Below are 13401 nucleotides of genomic sequence, written 5' to 3'. Positions count from 1 at the left end.
GTTATTTTTTCCCCTCTATAACCACACAGCAACCTGGCACTCTGTGATTTCTGCCTTCAAACTCCTCATTTGGGGGCTCCAAATCAGCATTTATGTCATTCTACACACAAATTACAGCCCTAAGAATAGAGGCCCCACAATCACCATGTGCTGTCACTGCTTTTACATCCAGACCTTTATGCCGTGGTCCCTGCCCAGCTGGTTTTTCCTTCTCCCCCTCCAGAGGATGAATTCCTAGTGGAAATCCAGAGAGTAACTTTGAAAAGAATCCTTGAAAAGCTGCTCAAAAGTGAGTTTTTAGTATGTTTGTTTTTTTGTTGGTTTTTTTTTTTTTTTAAATCAAGGTACCCTCCATCTGTTTATAATATTAATCCCACCCCCTGAGAGGGACTGTATAGCAAGAGATGCCTCAAAACCCCCAAATCTATCCCTCAGATACCTCTCCAGAATTCAAACATGGAGGTTTTCTACCCTTTCTTTTAGTTATTCTCTATTCCAGAGCTTTAACAAACCACCAGTGTGAAAAGCCCCCTCAGCTGCAGTTTTTCCAGCAGTTCCTTCCCATTCTTTTCCAACAGGAGCTGATTTGGCTCAGGTACATTCACACGGAGTGATTTTGTTCCCTAATTGAAGCATCAAGTCAGATTATGCTTCTGAAGCAGCAAATGAGACTATTCACCAAAAGAAATCTCTTTATCCTTGCTCAAAACGTTTGCTTGCCTGGATATGCTTATGAAGAATAACTCCTAAAAATAGGATTTTGCAATTTTAGCCTCATCTTGACAGTGAGGAAAAGAAATTTCCATGCAGGGACAAAGCAGTGGGACAGGGTGACACTGTGGTGCCATCCCTGAGTGTCCCATGTGCCAAGCAAGGCTCAATCCCATGGACACCATCCCAAAAACCTCATTTAGACCCTCTGGAAAGCTGCATTAAATCATGGCCTGCACATTGTGGGAGGCATTTACATAAAGGAGGAGAGGGTCAGCCTGACCTTCAGTGTCCAGCGTGGAAATTTCAAAAATAAAAAAGAAAAGAGAAATCCCACAAAAGCCCAGCCCAGGCCTGTGCAAACTGAATGGGGCCAAATGAATGGCTGGCATTGTGTGCCCTGCCGTGCCAGCCCTGGAACTGGCACTGAATAATGCTGGGCTGGGGAGAGGATGGGGCCAGAAGGGATTCTGAAAGAATCCCCTGGTTTTGTGTGTGGGGTACCCTGACTGATGCTCAATACCCTGCGCTCCACAGGCCAGCCTCAAAAAGAGATTTTCTCCATTTTCCTCACCCTACTCATTAGGGATCCCTGGAAGAAACCCAAGGCCCAGTTTGCCCTTGTCCTCCACTGCTCTCTGAGCACCAGGTGGGCAGCAGCGTGGCACCACTCTGCTGTCACCTTGCAGAGGTGACATCCCAGCCCCACAGCCTGGCTGCTGTCCCCAGGCTCCCAGCACTGCTCTGCAGGAAATTGCAGAGTTTCCCTTGGAGAGGAGGCACAGTCTGCAAAAACTCCCCACAACCCCAAATTCGAGGCTGCCCAGCCTTCCCCTGGCTCCTTGTTCCTGCAGACCTGACCCCAATTCCTGATCCCCTTCACCCTCCTGTTCACTGCTGCCTTCCTCCCACCCCAAACCCCATCCCCCTGGTGTCACCTCCTCACCCAGACCCTGCTCACACCACTCCAAGTTCCCCCTCTCCCTCCAAATCAAATAATCAGCCAATAACCCTGAGCTTTCCTGGAGGAGTTCTTTTTCCATGACATATGTGTGAACCATCAGGGATGGTTTAAAAACAGATTCCCCCTCATTACAAGGCCAGCACAAAGCTGCTCCTTTGTGTCTTCCCCCTCTGCACCGTTCCCTGGCTCTGGTTTCATGTTGATTTATTTCCCCTTCATCTCTGGAAAATTAGGAATTCTGCTGCCCACAGGAGGATGGATTATGAGGGGGTCTCTCAGAGTGGAAAATATGGAGTAAAGGAAAGCTTTGGGATTGAGTTACTCATTTGAGAACTCACCGAGCCAAAGTGGAGGCACTTGCTCGGGTTTTAGTGTAAAGAAAGGATCATAGAGTCTGCCTGGGAGGTGTTGATCCCAAAGATCCAGAGGGTTTCATCCCCACCTCTGGCCACAGCAGAGGTCAGGGGATGCAAAGGGAAAGAGGGGATTTGGGGAACCAGAGAGGCTGGAGGAGCAGCTGCTCTTTGGACAGAAAGGGAAGGGGCAGGAAAGAAATCCTGAGCTCCCAGCCTGGACTGGGATGGAAACAACCTTAAATGTGACCCAGTTCCACCTGAGCTCACTCCCAGTGCCAGAGGGTGACTCTTGGATTCCAGAGGTACCCAAAACTTGCTTTTACTCCATTTTTTTTCCCCTCTCAGAGCCAAATCATTCTGGAAGTGGAGCTGCCGTTTCCTCGGCCCCACAGACAGGATTTCCACCCCCAAGAGCCACCCTGAGCTTTCCTCCACACCAAGGTGGCTCAGGATCAAGGGGGTTTTGTGTGCACAGAGGCTTTTAATCAGCACTTGGAACGTTTTCTACCCCGGGAGGTGAACACAGAATCCAGATTTTATGGATTAAAGGCAATAAGGGGAAAAATAGACCTGGCTGCCAAATTTATCTGGGGATAGAAATGGGATTACACCCCTCGGCTTGGGGAGATCTGCTGACACACTCAGAAAATGCAACTCAACACCAAATTTTGGTTGGAAAAGGATTTTCCTGCATCTGGCTGGCAACAATCACCCAACCATGGAACAGGAACCTGCTGGGACCACCCGAGGAGGAGGCTTTGTGCAGGTTCCTGTTGCTAATTCCCACCACTGCTGGAAATTTGGCTGCTGGGGAAAGAGCTGGGAATGGAAAGCTGAGCTGGTGTGCAAACATAGGTGTGACACCTCTCGTCCACACACCTTCCTCCCTCTTTTTCCAGGAAACTCAAATGTGCCCTTTGCTAATGTTCACACCCCAAAGTATTTTTTTCAATTGGGTTTTTAATTTTTGGCCATGAAAAAATGATTTGTGTTTCATTTATTCCTTGCAGCATCTGCCACATCAAATTCAGCATTAAAAAAAAAAAATCTTGCCTTGGAGTTGGACTTGGATGATCTTTGGAGAAAGCTGCTCTTTCTGTGATTTTTATAGCATAAAACTTACATAGTTCCATGAAATAGTGCCCCAGATTTTCATCCCAAGGAAGGGAGCTGCATTTGTGCACCCTGGGGCCTGAAAAACAGGAGTGAAATTCATCCCAGAAACGAGGTTCTCCAAACAAACCCTTGAAGGAACAGGACTGGATGCAGCATCCTAGAGCTGAGATTTCATCATTCTGAGCCTCCCCAGAGCTCAGATTTCACTTTTCTGAGCATTCCCAGCTCTGATTTTACCTTTCTGAGCATCCCCAGCTTGGATTTCACCCTTCTGAGCATCCCCAGCCCAGATTTCATCTCTCTGAGCAGCAAGTTGGGAGAAGGGCAAACAAAACCTGCAGATAAATTTGCTCCTGCGAGCCATCAAAGCCTCAGGAGAACCTTGCAGCGTTTGCAGCTATTCCAGAGCAGAGAGCAGCACCCAAAAGTCACTTTCAGCAGTGATTTTCCCCCACACTTTTCCCTGCAGTGGCCAAAGCTCTGTTTGTTCAAGCAGGTCTGACCTGCTGAACCCCAGCCAGCGCTGGCTGTGTGTGCAGAACAGCGAGCCCACGGTCAGGGATTTTTTTTTTCCATGTTCTTGCAGGGGATAGAAAACTCCCAGACACCCCAATCCTCATCCAATCTTCTGCAGAAATCATTAGGAATCCCCTCTTCCAGCTCCCATCCCGGGGGGATGTGTTTATGGGGAACATTTCCATCTCAGCCTGCTCAGCTCTGTCAGACTCAGGACTACACCTGCACGCTGGGGATGTCTGGAGTGGGTTTGGATTTTCCTCTGGGTTTTGGCAGGCGGCCCAGACCGCCTCCAAAAAGAAAAGAAAAAAAAAAAAAAAGGACTAGAAAGACCTCACCATGTGTGAGGAACATGTGTTTCATTTGTTTGGGCCGGAGTGATGAGGGAAGGGGGTGAACACGGAGTCAGCCCAGAGGTTTGTAGGTTGGGAAGGGTTTTTACTCTGTCCTTCCCTCAGAAAAGTAAAAAAAGGCAGGAAAATAGCAAAAAAGATTGAAATTACAGAGAAGCAGCAGCTTGAGCAGCACCAGGTTGACAAGGGCACGAACCCTGATCAGCCTCATCATCCTCTTCCTCCAGTTCTTGGGATTTGGCTCAGCTGAGCCTTTACCTCCTCCAAATTCACTGTAACAATCCAAACCCACGCACGCTTTTGTAAATATAAAAGGATTGTTTTTTCCTATTTACAGGCTTCTGCTGCAAAAAAAATTAACTTTTATGCAAATAGGACTAATTGATTAATAACCTCCCATGTAGAACGAGGTTCCCAAGTGAGCAGGGAAGGGGAACATGCCCTGGTTTGGGCCAGAGCTCCCTGTCACGCTCTGCTCCCAAAAATCCCTTTTCCATCTCGCTCAGGGATGCTGCCAAAAACGTTCAGCTGGAAACTTCTCCCCCAAAGCACAAGGGTTTGGCTTTTCCCCACTGCTCAAGCTCAGGAAAATCATCTTTCCCAAACACATCCATTTGCTGCTCCTTCCCAAGTCCCTTCGTGGTGCTTTTTCCTGCCCCTGAAACTCCATCCTTGTCCCTGCAGATCCCCCTGTCCACAGCAGCCTTGCAATGATGTCACTGGAGAGAGGAGCAGCTTTCCAGCATTACATCAGCCTGTCTGGGCTCAGCAATCAGCCTCCTGCTCCTCAGACTTTCCATGGAAGAAATTCATCCCCCTCCTCCCTCCTGAGGGGGGAAACAAACTCCAAACAGAGCCAGGGCTGGAAGAGTAATGACCCCGCAGCTCCGAGCATCCATCACCCCAAACCAGCCTGGGGCTGCTGCCTGCCAGTGCTGAAACAAACTCTGCCAGGGGCATGTCAGGAACAACCAGCCACAGCTCCCCAAATCCCAAAAAGTCCCTGGAGGGGTGGAAATTGCTCCAAAGGATGAGTTTTTGCCTCCAAGAGTATTGTAAATGCAGGCAAACCCAATGGGAAGAAATTACAATGTCTGACTCAGTTCAGAAGGCTGAATTATTTCTTTATTATAACTATGCTAAAATACATTAATATGCTATATAGAAGGAGGATACTAAAACTACATACTACTTTCTCTGACTCTAACACAACTCGTGACCCTCTCAGAGAGTCCAGCCCCTGGTGGGTTGGATTGGCCACCAGGCTCAAACAATCCTCACCAGAATCCAACCCAGCAATCACCCCAGGTAAACAATTCTCCAAACACATTCCACATGGGAAAAACAAGGAGCAGAAATAGAAATTGTTTTCTCTTTCATTTCTCTCTGTGCACCTCTATGAAAAATCCTGAGAGGGAGAGAAATGTGCTTGCCACACCAGAGATCGCTCAGTTTCCCTCTGGTTTTTTTGCCCCCTTCTGCAGGAGGGCCATCAGGCCAGGGGAAGGGGACACAAGCTGCCTGTCCCCTCCAGGCCAGCAGGGATGGAGAGCCCTGCAGCATCCCTGCTCGTGGCAGATCCCAATTTCCCCTCAGCATCCTGCTCCTCCAAACCAGCTCCTCTGGAGAAGCCCCTGGTACCCAACCATCAGCCTACAAACTGCTTCTTTGAGGGACAAAATCCAAAAAAGTGTTGATTTTCCTCTGGCACATCCCAGCTGCAGTGCCCAGGAGCAGCGGGATGTTGGTGTTTCCTCAGACAGGGATGAGGTCCCACATCCTCCACCAGGAATTCCCAAAGGGGATTAATCCTGGATTTTTAGGCCTAAGTGCCCCATTTCCTCAGCATTTCCCACCAAAACCATCAACAATGCCATCCTCACGTCAAAACTGCCCAAATCACCAAATTCCAGACTAGTTTGGGGTGGTAGGAACATTAAAAATTCATCTTTTCCACCCCCAGGGGTGCTGGTGGCACCTCCTAAAACTGGGCCTTAAATCTGGATAAGCTCTGAGACCACGCAGCTTCCTAAGGCTGATGTTTCACTTGGCACCCTGAAAAGATAAATGATATGCTGCAGGAGTGTTTGAAACATCAATAAAAGCACTTTTATGATCTGTTTGAACAATAAAGTGCTTTGTAAGCTATCAGAGGCCCACAGGCATTCGATACCAGCAAACTGCACTAATTATCCACACAGGCCAACACAGTCGCTTTGAAAGTTTATGAAATGCAATTTACCACTGACCAAACCAAAAAAAAAAAAAACTAACCCACGGAAAAATCAACCAAAAAAAAAAAAATCTCCAAAAAAAAAAAGTGTATTTTGTAATCATGACTAACGAGGCTCCATCATTACAGGCGAGGCTGACCCAGTCACTGAGCTTGAGTGCAGGCCAGATGGCTGAACCTGCAATTACCCAGCGAATGGAAATGGAAAACAAGGCTTTCAGCAGAGTGTATGCAAACAATCCAGCTGATGTTTCCAGCCAGCCTCTCACTTTCCTCGCTGGCACCTGGCACCGAGGGGTCAGAGGAGGCAGCGCCACTTTGGGGTGGACATGAAAGCACAGAGTGGCTTTTACAAGCTGGTTTGCAATTCTTATTCTGGCCCAGGTGCTGCCCCTCTCTCCCTGATAAAACCAGATGACGTCCCTGGGGCACCTGTGTAAGGTGATGCTGCGGCTGAGGTGTTGCCAAACGGGGCCAAATTTCACATTTTTGATCAGATCCGCTGCATCGCTTGGACTGCGGCCCCAAAAACCTCCCCGTTAATTGCAAACCCATCCAGAGGCATAATCCTCAATAATTGCAGACATTTTCTAGGCAGCACTGCTCTCCTGGAAGAGCCCAGAGCTGTGATTTAATCCATATGTCTCGAGTGCACCATTTTAAAGAGGATCCTTTGGAAAAAAACCCAAAAATTATTAAAAAAAAAAAAAAAGGCAAAGCAGAAGGAATGACGAGAAAACCAGCAAGCAAATGGAGAATTATTAGGAGACTGGGGAAAGCTACAGACATCTTCAATAAAGATCCCTAAATGCTGGCTCAGGAGGTTTTATTTTCCATCCTCTCACACCGTGGTATATGGTGGTGGTGTAAAACATCCCCTCTTTGCACTCCCTGAAAGACTGCACAGCGAAGGAGGTGAAATCAGATTTGGCAGGGCCAGCAGAGCAGGCAGCCAGCTCTGTAAATTACCTGCTTTCAGCAGCCTGCCAAGGCAGGGAGAGAGAAATGGGAACATGGATCCGTGGTGCATCCACAGACACATCCAGCTTAGTGAAAAACACTCATTTTTAAAAATGTTGTTTTGACTTTTAAGGGAAACTTCATTAATCTGGGCTTTCCCTGCTCCTTCCTGAGCCTCTGGGTTGAGCTCAGATCTTGCAGGATGTGATGTGAAGCTGTAGGGGTGCTGCTCCTTTGAAGATCCCAGAATCCCAGGATTATTTAGGTGGGAAAAGGCTCCAAAACTGAGTCCAACCTGTGCCTGACCCCCACCTTGTCACAAACCAGTGCCCTGAGTGCCACATTCGGGTTTTTCCTCCCAACCTCCCTGGCCAGCCAATTCCCAATGCCAGACCAGCCTTTCCATGAAAAAATTCCTCCTGAATCAGGGAATTTCTGCTTCCCCTCTATCAAAAGTGTTCCCCCACACCTTGGCAGTGCTGTTGATGTTTGCACAGGGCCCTCGTGCCACCAGGAACAGCCAAGACAGAGGTGCTGAGGCAAAATTGGGTCTAAATGTGAATTAGACATGGATTTAGACCATGATTTGTCCCTGGGAGCTGAGAAAGTCTAACTTAAATTACCACCAATTTCTCCAAGTTCACTGCAGCCCAGCAGATCAGCCCTGGGAGGAGAGGCAGAGTAAATCTCCTCCTGGAGTAGACAGATCTGTTTGATGTCTTAACAGCAGATCTGCCTGCAAGAGGAGGCTCTGAAACTTCTCCATCCCCAAAACCAGCAAACACCACCATAACATGCACTCAACATGCACAAAAATGTACTTTTAATTCTATCCCTTTCACTAAAGCAAAAGCTTTTGATCCAGCCTTACCAGCTCAGAGTAAAAGAACCTACAAAACTCTGAAAATAAGAGCATTTCCCAGAGATGAAAACACCACAGCCAAGAGCTGGGGAGGGAAGGAGGACACCCTGATAGAGTGAAATAAAATCTGGGATGATCAACCCCAGGGATAATTGGTTTTTTTAAGTGTAAACAAGGCCCAAGGTGAAAAGAGAGGTGGCCTTTGAACCCCAAGAGCAGCTGAAGGGCCCCAATGTCTGGGCTGGGAGCGTTGATGTGTCTGTCCTGCTTTGTCCTTGGAACTCTCAGCAGCCCTAAGAGCACCTCTGGCACCCTGCCCGGCCTCTCTGGCTCATCCCAAATTGCTTTCCCTCCATTTCTGATGGCTTGATTTCACTCGTGGTCTTCAGAAAAACAAACAAAAAACAAAAAACAAAAAATCACAAAGGAGGAGAGGCAATCAAAAGCAGCATCTTTCAGCACCCTCCAGGGTGCTGTGGCCCATCCCAGGACAGGCTTTGGCACAATTTTTGTCAGCCCCTCCTGGCCACAGGTGCTGAGATCAGAGGAATCCACTTTTTTTTGGGTTTTACAACACCAACTACATCACTGAGACACAGTTATGGCACTCAGCTGCACGAAATTAACTCCTCTTGTCTTCTAAAGGAGCTATAAATGACCTTTAAAAGCAATATATTCATGCCCTGAGCTTTTCCACACATGGGAAAAGTCAGCTCAGCCACTCCAGGCACTGCTGCAAACCAAGAGGGTCAAAACCCCACTTAACTTGTGGGCCAAGGCTGCAAAATTTTACACAGATGGACCAAAAAAAATTGGCAGCAAAAGCAGTCACTCGTTCCTAGGCTGTCCTCAGCAATTTTGCCAAAACCTACTCAATTTTTTATCCATGTCCACACCACAATTTAATGATGCCAACTCCAGCTCTGGAGCCAGGGGCTGTACAAGACTTTCATCAGCACACAATAGTCCCTGGCTGGAAAATCAGGGGACAAAAATGGGAAATCCAGCAGGAAAATGAAACAGCAAAGTCTGAACAAAGCTCATTTTGCTCAACGCAGAACTGAAAACCAGGGCTGGGCCCCTCCCTGCTGCAGAAACCAAATTTCTCATTAAATTTCTTCCCTGAGATGCCCCCAAACAGCCCCACAAAGGGGTTAAATTCAGCCCATCCAGCCCAGAAATGGAAACATTTCCCTGCCCCAGACTTTGGGCAGCTCTTTCTCCCCACAGAGATCCCCCAAATCTGGGATATGGGATTTCCCTGTGCCCTGCTGGGATCCAGGTGGGACAGACCATGGGCAGAAAATGGGCACCCCCAGGGTGGTTTGGGAAGCCTCCCTGGCTTTCAGGCTGAAAATGCTTTTTTTTTTTTTTTCTTTCTGCAAAAAAACCTTTCTTTCCCAAGCTTCCCCCTCTCTCTATTCCTACACTCAACCACCAGGACTTGGTTTCTAATTTATATTTAAAGGAAAGGAAATGAAAAGGAGTTTTTCCCTCTAAAACTGAGACACATTCACATGGCTTCACTCCCCCCCAGTGCTGCTGCACCACAGGAACTCTTCTGACTGCAGCAGGGAAAGTTTATCTCCCACAACAGGCTGGATTTTTATCCTTCCCTCCCTCCCTGCAAAAAAAAAACACCCAAAAAACCAAAACCATTTGCAGTCCCATCCCCTCAGACACAGCTCGAAACCTCCCAAGCCTGCAAGAACCCATCCAATATTTGTAAACTCCTGTTTTACAACAAACCCAGCACAAAACTCAACTTGTACAAGCTGGGCTCAGGGCTTGGCCCCTTTTCAACCCTCCCCAGTCCCATACAGAGACCCTCAGAGCCTCCCAGCTAATTGAATTTTAATGAGAGGAAGTCATTTTTCCACTGGAAGAATGTTTTGCTGGAGAAATATTTTGAAACTCCTTTAACCTTTCCTGCCAGGCTTTTTAAAAGTGGGGGATTTTGGGGGTTTTTTGGGTTTTTTTGAGTGAGGAATTTCCCCATCCGGACTCTTGAGCTGCACCCCTCACAACCCCAGCCTTTCAATAATTACAGTTTCCAAAATAAAAAGTGTTTGGGGTTGGTTTGATTTCAGTCCTGACAAGGAGGATGGGAATTCCCAGTGATTCCCAGAGACAGAAGCAGTCCCAGCCCTGTCTCCAATCCCACCACCACCTCACTGGGTTATTTTAATTTCTGACACATCAGAGCAGAAACCCTCCTCAGCTGGGGTTTGCAGAATGGGTGGGACAGCAGCAGCTCCATCTCCTGCACGTGCTGCAGAAACCCTGCAGAAACCTTCCAGGAGCACAGAAATGGAACCCATTGTTCTGCACACTTTCTGCTTGGCCTTGCAGAAAGGAGACAGGAGGGGCCAAAGGAAATGGGGTTGCTGAGATATGAAGGAAATGAGGTTCTAGTCCACTGCCTTCAGAAAAGCTTCTTCCACCCCAGTTAAAGCTGCTGGTGGCTTCAGTGGTGCATGAGGAGGTGACCAAAATAAAAAGAAAAAAAAAGGATAAATATCAGAACTAGAGGGGGTTTCTATCCATCTTGTGTAATATCAGCACATGTAAGACAAAAAAAAAATATTTTCTAATTACCCAGTTCTCATAAGTGCCAGCAAGATCTTGTAGCTGCAGCTCACAGCCAGAACAGACAAGAGACTCCTTTCTACCCCAAAACTGAGGAGGTCCTGATGCCTTGGGAAGGCTGCCTTAGACCAGAGGCTAGACTGAGCTAAAGGATGAGCAGGGATTTATTGGAGGCCTCACTGGATCCACCTTGGGCAGCAGAAAAGCCCAGCCAGGGCTACGCCCAAGATGAACCAAAATGGTCACAAAATGGTCACAAAATGGTCACAAAATGGTCACAAAATGGTCACAAAATGGTCATGAGGTCTCACTTTGATCAGTTCTGCTCCATTGGCACCTTGGAGTTCATTGTCCAATTCCAGCTTTAGCCCAGCCAGTCCCATCCTGCTTGTTTTTTTCTCTGTTCAGACCTCGTATTTGTGCTCTTGGGCTGAGATTTGGATCATTTGTCCTTGGTGCCCAGCTGGAGTGGAATTGTTTTGTCTCCCTGCTCTGTGCACAGAGCTCAGCATCCCCTCATGTGGAGCCCAGACCCACACACTAAAGCAGCTCAGAATGTGAAAAATAGAAAAGCTAAACCCTGAAGCATCAGTCCCACAGTCCCTCAGGGTTTAAAATCTTTTCAGCAAGGGAGCCATGGCCACAGAAAGGGCTAAAAGAGGAGCAGGGAGCCCCCATGAACTCCTGGATTCAGTTCCCTCCCTGGCAGAGGAATCAGCTGTCCCAAAATCAGGTGAGACCTAAAAGCCACCTGGGAATTCCCCAACTTTCAGGGGCAGATAGGGAAATCCTGTTATTTCACAAAAGGAAAGTGCAGGTTTTTCATCCAGTCTGGATGTGACACCAGGTCCTTCCAGTGGATTTACTGGACCTGAGCTGGAGGAGAACTCAGCACTTTCATGTAACAAGTCAAACCACAGCATCCAGCGCTGAAATATTCGGCAGAACATCCAACACTTGTGAAAAACACTCCAGTTCCCATTAAAACCAGCTTTTACTTTCCATTTTAATTGTTCAACTTCCCAGGGAATGTCTCTTAATTTAATACAATTTCGAGATCCAGGCCTCACTCTGTAACTGGGATTTTGGCAGATATATTCAGCCCAGGCATTCCTGCTCTGTTTACAGCAGAGCAGCTCCCAGATGTTGGTAATATTAACCTGGAATGTTCCCTCTGAGTGACAGCAAAATGCAGGCAAGAACTGGCTTTGCTATAGCTCTGATTAGCCAGGGATAGGAGATATTCCCATCCCTTTGCTGGGCTGGGGAGGCCCAGGAGATCCAGCTCTTCCTATAAATAAATTCCATAAAAATAAAGAGCTAGGGATCAACAGGGCTTGGTTTACACCCCATTGCACTCGGTGCTGGTTTTAGGAAGCAATTCCAGCTCACAAGAAAGATCAGGAACAGGATTCTCACCCCCAGGAAAGCCTCCCAAGTGCAGCAGAGCACAAAAGTTGATTTTGCCAAGGAAATGCAGACATTAAACCAGCTGCTGAACTATGGGAAAAAGTTTCTCCCATCTGTACCTTGTCCGTAAATAATGCTCTGCCTCTCTGCTTCCATCACAGGAGCTCATGGGAACATCCCACCCCTCAGGAATTTGCTTTGCCTTTGGAAGCAGAGCGTGGGAGGTGACAATCAAGCCAACCAAGCTGTCAAGGAGAGTCCCCTGGTGTCAGGGAGCAAAAGAACCAGGAATCCGTGGCCAATGAGTGGAAAAAGAGCAAATTCCTACAGCCCCAGGGTGAGCTGGGACTTGGGAGGCAGCTGCTTCCCTCAGCCTTCATTCACTGCCCCTGCAGCTCTAAATCCCAGCACAGGGATGAATGAAAACCTTGGGAGCCCTTCCCGGTTTAAATGTGCCAAGAGCTCCAAAATCCCAGTGTAAAGATGGTCCAGAACCCCAGCAAGGGCTTGAAACCAGACAACCAGAGGAGCTCACTGCACCAAGGTCAGCTGGCCCCCAGTTTTCATCAGAGTACTGCAAAAAATCAAAATAAAAACTTAAAAATCACAAACAACAGCGTTCTACTATGGAAAAAATCCCACAAAAAATTAAAAAACAATCTGGAAGCATCTCCTCATCCCTGTGGAACAGCTCCAGAGCTGCTCCTTGCCATGGCTCACCTCAAAGACCTCCTCATCCAATATCCTGGTGCCGAACACGATGATGCCGTTGACGTCGATGATGGGATGCTCGCTCCGGTCCAGGAACTTGGTGATTTTCTTTTTACAGTCCAGAACCAAGGTGACATTTTTCTTCTGCACACTCAGAGCCACTCGGTGCCACCTGTGAGAACACAGCCCCACAGACGTGTCAGGCACAGCCCTGGGCTTTGCAGGACAAGGCAATGATTGTACAAAAAATGAACTTTCAGGAATTGATGCTCTGGGAACCTTCGTGGAAATCTTCCCTGGGCAGAGCCTAAAGGGTTGGTTGGCAAGAGAAATGCTGAGTGACATCTTTCATCCCTCCAAATCAGGCAGGAGAGGGCCAGCTCTGGCTTCAATGAGAAGCAGGGATAAAACCACACTTTTGTCTCCCTTTTCCACCCTCTTTTTTAAGCCCTGTGTGGATTTTGCAAGACAAACTGATTTTTTTTTTAAGGCCCTTCGCAGGAAAATCAATGTTCCTATCCCCACAAGTACCAGACAGCAGCACTGACTGCTCATTTACAGTTCTTACAGATGTCAAATTAATTCACCAAAGGCCAAAATGACAGACTGGGGCACCTGTC

General features: G+C 47.7%; 1 protein-coding gene across 3 annotated transcripts in view; it reads right to left on the bottom strand.

The window, feature by feature from the left end:
* Window positions 1–13401, bottom strand: part of COL5A1 (collagen type V alpha 1 chain) — a 128266-nt gene that overhangs the window by 81322 nt on the left and 33543 nt on the right. For all 3 annotated transcript variants that reach the window (XM_041719683.2, XM_072936534.1, XM_041719684.2), the window contains exon 4: window positions 12791–12953. In XM_041719683.2, coding sequence (XP_041575617.2) covers window positions 12791–12953 — 163 coding nt within the window. The remainder of the gene's footprint in view (window positions 1–12790; window positions 12954–13401) is intronic.

This window comes from Taeniopygia guttata, chromosome 17 (genome assembly GCF_048771995.1).
Source record: "Taeniopygia guttata chromosome 17, bTaeGut7.mat, whole genome shotgun sequence".
Lineage (NCBI taxonomy): Eukaryota > Metazoa > Chordata > Aves > Passeriformes > Estrildidae > Taeniopygia > Taeniopygia guttata.
This window is presented reverse-complemented; position numbering and strand designations above follow the sequence as displayed.